This window comes from Hipposideros armiger, unplaced genomic scaffold (genome assembly GCF_001890085.2).
Source record: "Hipposideros armiger isolate ML-2016 unplaced genomic scaffold, ASM189008v1 scaffold_216, whole genome shotgun sequence".
Taxonomy (NCBI): Eukaryota; Metazoa; Chordata; class Mammalia; order Chiroptera; family Hipposideridae; genus Hipposideros; species Hipposideros armiger.
In genome coordinates this window covers 2,506,865-2,522,507 of record NW_017731566.1, presented here as the reverse complement: position 1 = coordinate 2,522,507, position 15,643 = coordinate 2,506,865, and the positions used below count along the sequence as shown (strand labels likewise).

The 15,643-nt window shown below is 42.9% G+C and overlaps 1 protein-coding gene across 1 annotated transcript in view; it reads right to left on the bottom strand.

Annotated features, from left to right (window-relative positions):
* Positions 1-15,440, bottom strand: part of OAT (ornithine aminotransferase) — a 19,963-nt gene extending 4,523 nt beyond the window's left edge. The window contains exons 1-6 of the mRNA XM_019654192.1: positions 15,334-15,440; positions 9,514-9,741; positions 3,172-3,396; positions 2,972-3,067; positions 742-869; positions 4-126 (exon numbers count right to left, since the gene is read on the bottom strand). Of these exons, the coding sequence (XP_019509737.1) occupies positions 4-126; positions 742-869; positions 2,972-3,067; positions 3,172-3,396; positions 9,514-9,712 (771 nt within the window). The 5' untranslated portion in view covers positions 9,713-9,741; positions 15,334-15,440. The remainder of the gene's footprint in view (positions 1-3; positions 127-741; positions 870-2,971; positions 3,068-3,171; positions 3,397-9,513; positions 9,742-15,333) is intronic.
* Between the last annotated feature and the right edge of the window lie 203 nt (positions 15,441-15,643).

The following is a 15,643-nucleotide window of genomic DNA, read 5'->3' as shown; positions in this document are numbered from 1 at the left end:
AACCTTGTGCTGGGTGCACAGTTCTCGCACGCCCATCAGGTAGCCTGGATCCGGAACAATAACGCCCGCTTCACCCTGAATTGGTTCTACCATGAACGCAGCAACGTTTGGATCCTGCAGAGCACGCTACAAAAGAAATAGGAATATATTTTAGTAACTTCCTTTCTCACCTACTTGGAAATCTGAAATCACATACTGTACAAATTTTCCTGTTAAGAATAAGTATACAAATTAAGTTTTTGCACCAAATTATATTCCGACTTCAAAGTATAACATTTTTGACTAACATTTAATTACTAAAAGCTCCACATACTTCAGCTTTAAGCTACTCTACCCTACATTTTCTTATACCTAAATGTACTATAACTAAAAGTTAGAGAAAATGGCCTTTGTAAAAGCCATTTTAAGTGCATCTTTTTAGTTTACATGTCCTCCATTCATAATTTTTAAAAGTTAGCTGAAAACCAAGTAACTTTGTCCAGTAGAGTAATTAAACAGGTGCTATCCAAGTTACTACTTATACAGGGTACAGATCTAAAGCAGTTAGCTGGTTGTCAGGATTAGAACCCGGTTCCCCATGTTGGAAATTGACTCACCATCGCAGAAGCCAATCTGAAATCCTGGCCTAACTTCAATAAAACAGATTTTCATTCCAGTCACACACCTATTTTTAATTCACACATTCAATGCATTTAATTTCTATTAACTATGAGCTAAAAGTGTGTGATGCTAGTGCAGTACCTCCAGAGCAGGCAGATCATTATACGGAATGATTTCGAAACCGGGCAGAAATGGTCCAAAACCATCATAACTGGTTGGGTCTGTAGAACTGGAGATAGCAGATATAGTCCTACCCCAAAAGTTTCCAGCTAGAAAGGAGAAGCAAAGTGATTATTTCAAACAAACCCCCAAATTTACTAAGCACAATCCCCAAAAATACCATAGGGAATTTGACTTTTGAAAAACAAAGGGTTTGCTTTAGAGAACCTCCAGTGAGCTTCCATGTGTTAAAACAAAATCTGATATTCAACACCATGGCTCATCTGAGCATCACTATTTTAGGCACTTCTCTACCGAACTCCCGACTGGAATACAGAGCCCAAGGATAGAGAGATAATCGTCCTCTCTCTCGATAATCCCAAACCCTAACAACCGAGGTATTCCATACAGCTTTTCTAGAGACAGCGCTTTTATGTAAGTGATATGACAGACTATCCTTCACAGAGAATGTTTTCTTTTTAAAAATCCAATGTTCCAGGCTAACTATTCTACAGAATGAATTTTAAATTTCATTTGGAGGAAACATCCTCAGGCAATCCAAACACTTTCAATTCTGCCTTCCTTGGTATTCTAATCTTTTACTTGCTCAATGGCAGACATCTGCCATTGTACAAGTACATTTGTTACCCATTAATTTATTGCACTAATAAACTTCACTGAGGACCTACTGTGTCAGGCAGTGTTCCATGTGTTGGGGGTACAATGGTGACTGTGATTGGCAAGTTCCCTGCTCTCACGGAGCTTATATTCTAGCAAGGGAGCAACACCATAACAAAGCAAATGTGTGAGATCATTTCAACTGGGTGAAATTGAAGAAAGAAAAAAAAAAAAACAATGTAGAATAACAGAGAGGCTTGGGGTTTCTCCTTTTTTTTTTTTTTTTAATGTCTTCCCCAGCACGGACTCAATTAACCCAATACTGAATTACTATATGTTGGCTTCACAGCATCTCTAAACACTACTCTTGGAAAGCCTCGCTCACCTACGAGTAATCTCCACCTCACTGTCCACAAGTGGCAGCGTATTGACCAGGACCAGGCTTGTTTAAGAGAAAATGCACCAATGATACCATGAGCCTATTTGCTCTCATCCATCCTGCTTCAGAAGTCTCATCCTCCATCCACCCTGTAGTATAAAGGACGTACAGCTGGGAACAACCCCAGGCTTACCAGCTTCTTTCAATGCTCAGGTGAAGACACCTGTGCACCCTTTGCTACTATCAAAGAGACCAGATACAGTCTACAAGAATAAAAATCACCAGAAATGCCACTTTTGTTTGGAAGAGACAGCTATGTTGTCCTACAACTAAGGCACAAGATTCCAAAGTGGCAGGTCATAGAACTGTGCAAAGATTTCTCCTTCTTTGGGAATAGTAATCTGTCCTCCCACCACCAAATACCAAGTATGGCCGGCCATCAAGTTGAAGTCCTGGATTCTATTATGTTATGGGGTCTGTAATTTAGCTGCACTTGTTCACAAGGCAGGATACTTCATGATTTTAACTATCATAAGAGTGAATTTTGACCATGTGCAGTGACAAGTTTATCCAAGCTCTGGTTTTAATTTTTAAAAACAAAGTATCCATACTTGGTTTTTAAAAATTAAAACCAAAGCTTAAAAAAATAAAAAATCAGAACCTATCAATTGAACATCATTATGAAGATCCCAAAAGTCAGATTATATCATCTGAATTAACTGTTGGTCTCCCCAATCAGTATTCACATCATTCCTCTCAATCATTCCCAGAAATATATCTAGGGCGACCCCAGCCCTCCTCTTCCAACAACTTCTAAGAACTTAATACAATACATCAAATATTAAGATTCAAATTTCACATCATACCTAGGACATGGCCACATTGTAGCATAACCCAACCTCACAAAAATGCTCTCTACCAGTAAGAACACCTAATTAACCAGAAAACTGCTACAAAAAAAATCAGATAAGCAGATTAGAAATAAATCATACAGTCACTCATTTTGAGAGAGGAATAGGGAGTTATTTAGAAGAGAAAACCCTATATATGAACAAATATTTGGAAATAAACAAAGAAAAGGAAATCTCTGAATTTTTATGAAAATAATGTATCACGAATGAAGTAAACACATTAGAAATATTTCATCAGTAAATTACAGCAGTAAATGGTAATTGTATGTTTAAATCACAGAGATTAACGTTGAATGTCACATACCTGCAAAAACAATCTTTGCTTTGTATTTCGGAATACCCTTAACAGTATATCCCCATTTACGAGCAAGTTTGCAAGCCGTCTCTCCAGCCTCCACTCCTATCAAGAGAAAAAATTTCTCAGTTTTAAAAGATGTTTTAAATTACCAGAAAATAATAAAACTATTTTCTTGGCTATTAAAATAAAGAAAGGAAATATTTTACCTGTATTCATAGGAAGAACTTTGTGGTAGTTGAAAAGTTTAGTAATATACTCTTCATATTCACCGAGTACATTATTGTAGAAAGCCCTAGATGTTAAGGTCAGCTTTTCTGCTTGACTTTTCAGGGCATTCACAATCTTTGGATGACAATGCCCCTGGTTGACAGCACTGTAAGCACTCAGGAAGTCAAAATATTTTCTCCCTTCTACATCCCATACGTAAATACCTAAAATATATAAGGAAAATAATTCTAGAAAAATCACAAAATTACATAAAGTTCAAAAATTAAGACTGATAACAGGTCCTCTGAATATCTACATATGAACCTCTGTTTAAAATGTAATTGTGGTTAAGGCATGCTTTAGTTCAAGCATAATTAACCCTGGTTTTATAAGGAATTACATTTTATCTGTCCAGCTTCAAATACTTAACAAGAACAGCGTAACATAAAAAGATTTTTATAAACTCTAGAGTGAAATCTTTACTCCTTAAAACTGGAGTTTGGGGGCCAGCCGAGTGGCACGTTAGTTAAGAGTTGGCTTGGGACACCAGCTCTGCGCAGCAGGGCCCCGGTTCAGATCCCACATGCGGGCCAGTGATGCTGTGCCCTCTACAGCTAAGATGGTGAACAACAGCTCGACCTGGAGGTGGGCTGCCATGAGTCACCGGCGACGGCGTAGGCTGCAGTGGAGCTGCAGTGGGCTGCCCCATAAGCTACCATGAGTGGCTGGCATGAGCTGCCGTAAGCTACCATAAGTGGCCATCCAGGGGCCCGCGACCGATCTGCCTCTCCCGGGAAGAGCGCAACGATAATACCAACATGGGCCAGTGAAGCAACGTCCTCCACAATTAGGCTGAAGAACAAAAAGACAGCAACTTGTCTGTTCCCCTTCCCCCAATTCCCCAATGTGGTTCCCCTCCCCCAATTCCCCAATAAAATCTTTAAAAAAAAACACTGGGGTTTGGAATTTAAAGTTAGAATTTAAAAGGCAGAAGTTATACATAACATAAAAATCATGATTAGTTTACTATAACAATCAAGATAATGAGGAAAAAAATATTTCCAAATCATATATCTATCCTATAAGGATCTAGTATCCAGTCCTCTTACAACTCAACAACAAAGATACATAATCCAATTAAAAAATGGGCAAAAAACTAAAATGGACATTTCTCCAAAGAATAAATGATATATACAAAGATATACAAATGACAAACAAGCACATGTAAAGATGCTCAATATCTCAAGTCATTAGAGAAATACAAACCAAAACCACAGTAATAGATAACATTTCACACTCACTAAGGTTATAATCTAAATTTTAAAAAATGGAAAACAAGTGTTGGCAAGGATGTGGAGAAATTGTAACTCTTATATATTGCTAGTGGGAATGTAAAGTGATGCAGCAGCTATGAAAATAGTTTGGCAGCTCTTCAATAAGTTAAAATTAAATTATCGTAAGACCCAGCAATCCCACTCCTAGGTAAATACCCCAAAAAAGTGGAAGACAGGTATTCAAATAAAAATGTGTACACGAATGCTCATAGCAGCACAATTCACAATAGTCAAGTGGAGGAAACAACCCAAGTATCCATCAACTGATGAATGGATAAACAAAACACGGCCTATCCATACAACGAAATTATTATTCAACCATCAAAAGCAATGAAGTACACTACAACACAGATGAACTTGACACATAATGCTAAGTGGAAGAAGCCAGATACAAAAGCCACATACTGTCTGAGTCCATTTATATGAAATACCCAAAATAGGCAAATCCATAGACAGAGAACAGATTAGTGGCTGCCAGGTTGAGGAGGGACTGGGGAATGACTGTTTAATGGGTATGGGGTTCCCAAGTTCTGGAACTAGTTAGAGGTGATAGCTGTACAAGGTTTAAGTGTACTTAATGCCATTGAACTGAATAGTTAAAATGGTAAATTTCAAGTTATGTACACTTTACAAATTTTTTTAAGTTGACTATACATATTAAAATGTACTGAGGGGCTTAACACCTAACTTGACCACATACTTAATATATTATGTTAGGCGCTTCTCATCAAAACACCCCAAAATGAGTGTCACCATCCCTGCAGTACAGAGATAAGGTAATGCCAGCTGTTAGACAGGAATACGTTAGAGAAACGTGTCTTCAGGCAATTCTGTTGCTGTGGGAACCTCAGAGAGCACTTACACAAACCTAGACGGTGCACAGCCTATTACACACCTAGGCTGTATGGGACAGCCTGTTGCTCCACAGAGGAGGAAAAATAATTTTCCCTCTACCCTCTGGGTTCTTGGCTGAGATACCACTGTAATAAATGACAGATAAGCAGGAGAAAAATAAACAAAGGTTTAATGACATGTATACCTTCTGTATACATGGGAGAGACCAGGAACACTGAGTCACTCACCCATCAGCTGAAGATAGATGGGGGTGGGGGTGGGGGAGTCATCAAGGGGGAAAGCAGTCACCAAGGGTAAGGTTGTCATGCAGATTTCTACTCAGGTAAGTTTCTAGAGGTAAGGTCATCTCCCCTTTCCGGGAACAGTGAAGGAAACACCCTCACAAATGGGAATTTTCCCTCACAAATGTAAATATCCTTTACAAAGCGTAGCTTCTACTTGGTCTTCAGAGCTTCTGCCATGTCGGCCTTCCTTAAACTTAACCAGCCTAAACCAATCCTTATGCCAAAGAGACATATTTTGGGGTGACAAATTCTGTTCCCCTACAGCTCTAAGCTACAAACCTGTGCAGCATGTCACTGTACTGATACTGAAACCGGAGGCCAACGAGTCCGGGGCTCGCTCTGCCTGCGCCGCTCAGCCAATAGACCGACACAGGAGTTGGGTCACAGAATAAGTGTTTATTATCAGAGCACCTGCGGTCTGAGAAGGCAGCGGGTTAACACCTCCCAAAACTGCCTTACCATTCTCAGACCAGCCTGAGGTTTTTCAGGGAAAATCTGGGCATTCTTCCAGAGGCCACCCAGGAACAATGATGGGATCAGCCTGGTGCCATTGAGATTAGGACTAATAAATACCCTTAGGCTTATTGATCACAAATTTCAGGGTAATTTTCTAAAACAGGGAACTGGGTGGGACAGGGGACATTCTGAGCTCAAGCAGCTAGGGGATGATCTATTGTTAAATTTTAGGTAGGTCAAGGAAAGGTGGGGCCAGGGACGTGGGGAGGCCTTTACTATGGGGTGCCAACCAGGCCGTTTCAATACTGTGGCAATTATGACCCAATGGTATTTGTGTAATGCACTGAGTTATGGCTGCTACCACTAAGTGACAAGTGATGGGAATTTTTCAGCTCCATTATAATCTTATGGGGACTGTATTAACAGAAACATCAGGGGGCATGACTGGAGAAGCGGGATTAGCCACACCAGCCCCAGCTGGCATGCACAGAACCCAGACCTGAATCCAGTCAGATTCCAGAGTCTATACTCAGCTACTGTAAGTGAATATTTTTGCAAACCAAACTGGTTCCAAACTCATGGGGACAGAAAAGGAGCCACATGTTAAACCTGACAAGTTCAGGAGACTGAAAATAACCACACAGGATGGCGTGTAACATAAAAATTCCTAACTAAGGTGGGCCATGGCTGGAAGTCACATCCTTGGCCTGTAACTTCCTTGACAAAGGTCAATCTTTGCCTTAAGTGAGCCTATCTGCTGTCTTTTAGCATCTAAGATAACATACCCTTGGTCAGAGTAATCCCTTTCCAGACCTCCCACCGGCCAGCCCAGGGGACACAACCCACCCCACCCAAGCAGGAAACTACAAAATCCCTCATTGTTATCTTGTTCCCCAAATACCATCATCTCTTGTGCTGTAAAATGCTATTAACTATCATGTACCCACCATTGTAAAAAAAGTATGTCTCTCCACTTTACTTTTATCCAATCCCAACAATTTCCCCACTTTGCTCTCTCCCACCTCCTTATCTACAACCAATGGATTTCATGCAACCCTCCTTTGATTCTAAGGTATAAAATAAGTTGCAAAACAGCCATTTTCCGGAGCATTTTCTCAATCCGTTGAAACTTTGCTTTCCAACAATTGTTGTCAGTTTGGCTTAAATAAACTCCTATAAACTTTCTCTTACGTTGGATGTTTTTTGTCAACACTCATATAAATCTAACATTTTCATGTGTTCAAATATATATATTACAGTACTGGTCCCAAAAGAAATACAGGCAAAAATGTTTAATACTCTTATACATCATCTTCTGGCCCAAAGCAAAGTAATAAACTTTGGTTATTTTATTTATTTATATTAGGATTAGGCTGTTAAATGTGGATTAAATCACTATTTGGCAACTATTAGTAATTATTTATTTAGGCAAGAATCATTAATGGATGCTAAAGTTGTGAGAAAAAGTTTGCAGTCTGAAACCATGTACCCTCAAGATATTCAAAAGGGAAGAACAGAAACTTTGCAGTGGAGCAGTCTGGCAGACACTATCTTACCAGCCAACCCCAAATTGAGGTTCATTCTTTAATATTATTGAACTGTACTCTTTAAAATATCAAGGTCAAGAAGACAAAGGACGAAAAATTGTTCTGGATTAAAGGAAACTAAACAGACCTAAAAACTGAAGGTAACCATGATCTGAGATTTTTTTTTTTTAAGATTTTTATTGGGCAATTGGGGGGATGGGAACAGTGCTGGGGAATTGGGGGAAGGGGAACAGACAAGTTGCTGTCGTTTTGTTCTTCAGTCTAGTTGTGGAGGACGTTGCTTCACTGGCCCAAGTTGGCACCATCATTGCGCTCTTCCCGGGCGAGGCAGATCAGTCGCCGGCTTCTGGACGGCCGCTCACGGCGGCTGCTGGCTGCTCACGCTGGCTGCTGGCCACTCACGCTGGCTGCTGGCTACACACGGTAGCCCATGGCAACCCACTGCAGCAGGGGCTGCAGCCTACACCGTTGCCGGCGACTCACGGCCGCCCAGCTCCAGGTTGAGCTGTTGCTCAGCATCTTAGCTGTGGAGGGCAGTGTCACTGGCCCTCATATGTGGGATCCGAACCGGGGACCTCTGGCATCCCAAGCCAGTTCTTAACCACTGCGCCACTCGGCCGGCCCCTGAGATTTTCTTTTGCTATACATAACAACCAATGAAATCTGGAAATTAGATAATGGTGCTGTATTCATTTCCTGATTTTGACAATTCACTGTCGTTACATAAGAGAAAGTCCTTGTGTTTCAGGGAAGACACACTCAGAATTTAGGGGTTAACGGGGATCATGTCTGCAACTTCCTCTCAAACACTTTAGGAAAAAATATATTGCGTGTATGTGTGAGTATGTGACTGTGTGAATATGTGAGAGTGTGTGAGTGTGAGAGTGTATGTGTGTGGGGGCTGGGGGGGGCAAAAGAAAATACTGTATTTGCCATGTATAATGCACACTTTTTTGCCCAAATTTGTGAGGGGAAAATAAGGATGCGCATTATACATGGCAAAATACAGTAACGCAAATGTGATGAAACATTAACACTCAGGAAATCTGGGTGAAGAATAAAAAAAATTCTTCATACTATTGTTGCAACTTTTCTTTCTTTAAGTCTAAAATTACGCCAAAATAAAAGTTAAAGGAGGGCCAGCTGAGTGGCGTGATGGTTAAGAACTGGCCTGGGACGCCAGAGGGCCCTAGTTCGGATCCCACATATGAGGGCCAGTGACACTGCCTTCCACAGCTAAGATGCTGAACAACAGCTCAACCTGGAGCTGGGCTGCCATGAGTCGCCGGCGATGGCATAGACTGCAGCCCCTGTGGCAGTGGGTTGCCATGGGCTACCATGTGTGGCCAGCAGCCAGCGTGAGTGGCCAGCAGCCACCATGAGCGGCCGTCCAGAAGCCGGCGACTGATCTGCCTCGCCCAGGAAGAGCGCAATGATGGTGCCAACTTGGGCCAGTGAAGCAGCGTCCTCCACAACTAGACTGAAGAACAAAACGACAGCAACTTGTCTGTTCCCCTTCCCCCAATTCCCCAGCGCTGTTCCAATTCCCCAATAAAAAAAATTAAAAAATTAAAAAGAAGTTAAAGGGGAAAAAAATGAGCAGTATTCTAGCACTTTACTTAGGTATCTTACATTCCCTCCTGGCAAGGTCCATCGTGACAAAGATGAACAAGTTCATCTTTATATTCCCCACAGCACCTAACACAGCAAGCACTTAGGACACTCAATAAATGTTGAATTAAACAGATCTGCAACACAGAAATTAAGTGCAACTGGAAAGATGTATACTGAGAAATTATAAAAGCAATTTTTACAAAAGGCTTCAAGCAATAAAGTGGGAGAAATTGGACTGATTCCAACTGTACCTTTTCCTCGCTCCAGGGCTACAGGTAAAGGATAGTAGTTGTGTGCCCCATACTTAGATTCCCGTTCAAAAATGTAATCAGAGGATAGAGGGCCTTGGACTGTTTTTTTAGTCGCAACAGATGTAGCAGAAGCCACTGAAGAGTGAACTCCTCGGCGAAGCACAGCAACAGTCTGGAAGTGCGCTAGTTTGGAAAACATCGTGTTCTTCAAGCAGGAATATCACCGACCTGGCCAAAGAAAAGAGAAGGCATCAAGAGTAACAATCTTCTGAGTCGATGTGTGTTGACTCATTAAATATTGTTCAGCATTTGCCACAGTCCACCAAAAACAATCAAGAAAATGAGAGAGAACTAAGACCCTTGGGAAGCTTGAAGGTGAACCAGGGGAACAAATAAATATATAAATATTTGCAGTAAAACCTGACAAGCGCTGAAGTGGGAGGGGCACATAGTGCTGCGGGCTAGAAGTCCAAGAGAATATGAAAAAAAAAAAGAGAAAAACAATGGATGAGGTCAGGAACTTTTACTTCTCACTTAACAGCCTTCAGTACCACTTGACAGTTTTATAACACACACACACACACACACACACACACACACACACACACACACTTTGTTTTAAGTCCTCAGTGCTGAGAGCACCAGAAGGACAAGGAACTCACTCAAGGACAAGGGGAGTCAGGCAAGGCTGAACCGCAGGTATTTATGTAGGGACGGAATCACCCAGCATACCACAAGCTGCCAAATAAGCAAAACTTAATACTTGGACCTTGGCGGGCTCCACTTTACTTGGCATACCCAGTAAATCCAATACGTTCAGGAATTAGCAAGTACTAAACAAAATCCAGCACTCAATTTGCCAAGATTCACCAACTACCCTTTCTTCCCACGGTTTGGGTTAGAATACAGATTTTTAACCGGAGATCCAGGGATGGTCTTCAGGGTCCAATTAACTCCTGAAATAATGCAGAGTTGTATGCTAAGTGCATTCTTTAAGAAGATCCCTAGCTTTCACCAGATCTTATCTCAGAGAGGTGTGTATTAACAAAAAAGTTATATAAGAAATAAACTGGAGGGCCGGCCGAGTGGCGTGATGGTTAAGAACTGGCTTGGGACACCAGAGGGCCCCGGTTCGGATCCCACATATGAGGGCCGGTGACACTGCCCTCTGCAGCTAAGATGCTGAACAACAGCTCAACCTGGAGCTGGGCTGCCGTGAGTCGCCAGCAGCTGCAGTGAGTGGCCATCCAGAGGCTGGCGACTGATCTGCCTCGCCCGGGAAGAGCGCAGTGATGGTGCCAACTTGGGCCAGTGGGGCGGCGTCCTCCACAACTAGACTGAAGAACAAAACGACAACGACTTGTCTGTTCCCCTTCCCCCAACCCCCCAGCGCTGTTCCCATCCCCCAAATTCCCCAATAAAAATCTTTAAAAAAAAAAAAAAAGGAAATAAACTGGAGATAGCTGCTAACAAAAATGCAAAAATGTCTAGCTGTACTAGACAGAACTTCTCCAAATACCACTGCTAAGTCTAAAACATTGATTTTAACTTTACTTCTTGGGCTCTTTATGTTCTACTCAGTAAGAATTAATACTTTATTTGACCAACAAAAAAATTAAACACATTAACTTTTGCCTTCATCAAATAAGTAATAAAATACAACAGTCCTTAGTGGTACTCTAAACTACAACACTTTCTGAACAAACAACAGTCATAATAAAGGCCTTAGAAGTGTTTGTATTCCTAGACCAGTAATTTCACTCACAAGATTCTATCGTAAAGAAATGCTCAGAAATGTGAACGTTCATACATAAGATGTTGAATATGAGAATGGTTCCACGTAATCATGTACATGACATGTTACCATTTAAAGTAATTACAGTTTTTAATGACATGAAGAGACGTTTTAAGTGCAGAAAATAAGATCATATATACAGAGTACTTAACTGCAAAATATATAAGGGAAAAACAACACTGAAAAGGCACAAAAAAGTTCACTGTGGTTATCTTTCCACTATTCTGTATTTTCCACATTTTCTCATGATCATGAATTACATGTACAATCAGAAAAGTTATTAAAAATGAAACTGAATGTCTGTCTAGATTCTCCTTAGACAAATAGAAAGCTTAGACAACATACAAAACAAAACTAGAAGGAAAAAAAAGGGTTTTAAGACGCTTTGAGAAAATGAATTGTGGTTTAAAAAATGGTAGAAGTCAATATCCCTAGAAAGTGCAGTTCATTTCTTTCTGGGGGACAGTCAAATTGTAAAATAAAAACTATCCTCTAAGATTATCTTGCTATCAAGATCTACAGCTCTGTGACTTCACTAGAACCGGGCAGAGAGGTACTAAAAAAAAAAAAAACAACAACAAAAAACAAAAAGGAGGTTTAAAAATAACAAGCATCTTTTAAGTTAATTAACAGGCTGATACAATATTGCAAGTGAAAGGGTTTGAAATTATCTAAATTCAACATTCTCATTTTATACAAGTTAAATTTGTTCAGCTAACTCACAACAGAAATAGGAGAAAGTATCCATTTTTCCACCAAGTTCAGGCAGTCTTATTAAAGAGAAACCACAACTTATTGACAAAACAATAACATTCAAAACTTTACTAACAATCATCCTTAAGGTTTTTAAAGATCAACTCTGGGTATTTAATTCAACTGGGGAAAGTCCTGCTGTTGGATGCAAGATGATGTGCCAGAATCCTGTAAGCACATTTACGTTACAGAACCTCTGTGTTCAAGTTACTGTGCTTGGCACTGCACGAGAAACATCAGAACAGAATAAAGATGGGCTTAAAAATAGCCAACACCAGTAACTTTCCCTTCCAAAAAGGCCTGAAAAACTAGGAGAGGCGAGTGGAAAGTCCAAAGTCTAGAGACCAGGAATTAAATTCTAGCCAGGGCTCTTAGGAGTCTTTGGGTGATCTTTTTGAGCTTCAATTTCCCCATTTGTAAATGAGGTTGAAGTCATTCAAGGTCATTACTGAGGATTAAATGAGATTATGTTAAAGCGCCCAAACCTAGCACGAACGGCCACTCAATTAGTTCCCTTCCTCCTTTAAATTCATAATGGATTTAGCCTATTTCAACAGAGCCACAGTTTCTTTTTTAAACTGGAGTTTAAAATATAAAAATCAACACAGTGCTATGGTTTCTTTTTTAAACTGGAGTTTTGCTTTTTTAAAAAAATAGTAAAATTTTTCTACTGATTAAAAAAATTAGAAACAGACAAGAAAATTACCAGCAATTCCATACTTGATGGAGATAATCATCACCGTTTTTTTCTATGCATGAAGGCTATACACAGTAGCTTTCTTTCACCATCCCCCACAGAATTTACCACGTAAGACCCTCCTGAAGACTCCCAGGAACCTTGCAGACTTGTCACAGGTCCTAACACTCCAGGACACTTGTCTTCATGCCTGTCCCCCTACTAAAATCCTACTAGGCTCCTTCAAGGACAGTAACCATGTCTTAAAATTCACTTTGCATCCCCAGAACTTAGCCCAGGTTTGGGCACTCGGTTGGTATTCCTTGTCTGTCAAATGAATGAGGTCGTTCCCAAGTTCACTGATACTTAGGACTCCTTGAAGGAGCCAAGGCAGCAAGAAGGAGTGAAAAGACCACACGACAGACAAATCACATATCCCTAATGGAGTTGGGTCTAGCTCGAAAGGAGGCTAGCATTCTCTGACACATCCCCAGAAGTAACTAATCTTTCTATCAATAGTTCACCTGATTAGATTTAAAGGCCTTCAAAAGTCAAAATCTCTTGTACCAGTGTGACCATTCCAGGCTGCTGCCATGCATTTTAACCAAGGCCCACACTCAGGCCCTGGAGAAGAGAACAAACTGCTATCGACAGCAAACGTTTTAACATCAAATGTTTTCAGTAACCCACATAATTAACAAGCTATTACTCCCTCCTATCTGATTCAACCTATTTCCATTAGAATATACCCAAAATAGAATTTCCATAAAAGAATACATTCTGAAGAGTTAATTCAGTGTACACTATGAAATACTATTTTTTTAAATCACTCAAAGAAAAACCAGTGCAAATTCATCAAAAAGCCACTTAAAATATCCCACTGGAGTCCATTTGGTTTTACTATGTTTGTCAAATATTTACTTTTCTTGAGGTAACCATTCACAAATACAGTCCTTTTGTAAAAGTTCTGCCAACAAAAGTGTTTTGTGGTTTGTTTGGTTTTTTACATAACCTGGCTAAAATTCAACTCAGGTGCGTCACTGTTCAACAGTACTACTAAGCAGTACTACTGAAAAGGGACTGGCTGGGCTAGACCACACCCTCCGCACACCTCCAAAAATTGGCCCATTCATCGTTTTCTTTTTTTAAATGTACAGGATATAGTCCATCCTCAAAAACTCAGTCAAGGGCATAAAATGTGCACGTAAGTAACTGTAATACAGGCAGAGTATGTGGGGACTACAAATAAGGCAGCCTCTTTGAAGGGGGAAAAAAATGCCTTTTTAAGAATTTTATCCATTTAAAGTTGACTGGGCTTTTTGGGGGGAGGGGGCGCACAATTAATCTTGAACACCATGAAAAATTATAAACCCAAAATAACAAGCTTTTTACTGAAGCCTTGTTTTTATCGAAAGCGTCTCTTTTTCATACTTGGATCTTTTTGATAGTCAGGAACTAGAGTCTCTGAAGGTGGAGCCAGGAGAGCCTCGTGAAAGGAGTCTTTCTTGTCTTTCAAACATGTATTTCAAGTGGATCAGGCATTCGGCTCGCATACCTGAAGAACCGTCCCAAGTTCAAACGGGGAGAACCACAGGGGCTCTCTTACAAGCCGGAAGACTTAGAATTGAGAAACTGAAGATTCCTTCCCCACCCCCCGGAACCCTCCCCCCAACAAACAAAAAAACAAAAAAAAAAACGGGTGATGAGTAATTTCTTAAAGTAAAGCCACTTCATCCCCAAAGTCACTCATCCCCCCCCTTAGTTTATCACCTTGACCGATCAGATAGTTAAAACTGCACACCAAGAATGTAAGAGGGACATCGCGAGGGACAAAGGGACAAAGGGAGGGCACCCCAGAATTCCCCCAGGGTGCGTGGCGCTCAGCACCGCTGGCCAAGAGCCGGAAGGACGATGCCTTCAGGCGCAAGCCCTGTGGGCCCCCGTCCCTCGCACCCCCTCATGAACGCGCGTGTCGCCGTAAGGCGAGGCTCCGTTTCCGTAACGTGTTACTCGGAGCAAGGCTAGAGGACGAAGGGGAAGGCTGGGCTCCGGGGCCCGGGGGCTGCCCGGGAGGCTCGACCCCTCCTCAGCGGCCTCCATCGGGGCCCCGCCCGTAACGAAAGCCCCGATTATGGAGCCGTCCCGCCGTACCCAGAATGCACCCTCTACTGGCCGACCCCGGGAGCCCGTGGCGCCCGGAGCCCCCGCTCCACGCGCCGGCGCCCAGACACCCCCTTCCCGGAAGCCCTGAGGCGCACGGGAGGCGCGGAGCCAGGGCGCAGAGACCGCGAGGCGCTCGGGCCCGGAGACCAGGAGGGAGGCGGGCGAGGGGCGCGGCCGGCCCCACCCGCCCTGGAAGGCGAAGGTGCCACATCCGCAGCCCCTCTGCCTCCCGCCGTCCCGGCCGGGATGCGCGCGCCTCTGCCCGCGGCTCCCAGGCCCAGCGACACCCGCCGCAGAGGCCCAGCGCGCCTCCTCAGCCCGCTCCCCCGGAGCCCCGGCCCAGGGCCACCCGCGCCCGTTCGCTCCGCACGCCGCCGGGTGGTGCGCCAGGGCCGCCGCCCGAGCCCCGGCCCCGCAGAGCCGGCGCGGATACCTGTCTGCGCCTCAAGGGTCGGCCCGGGACACGCGGCGTCGACTGCGCTGGAGCCGAGACCGCGACGCGTCACGAGCTTAAGATGCGGCTTCCGCCCCGCCCCCCTGGACGCCCTCGCCGCCCATTGGCTGACGCCGAGAGCTCATCTCCAATCGCCGTAGGCCCACCTCCGCCCGCCCTCCCAGCAGCCGCGGGTCCAGGACCCCGCCTGGCACCACCGGTTGGAGCTGCGCTCGCCCCTCCTGTGCCGGGCTGCTCGGGCCGCTGCCTGCTCCCTGCGCTTGGGCGCCCACCTGGCCCTGCCTTTCCT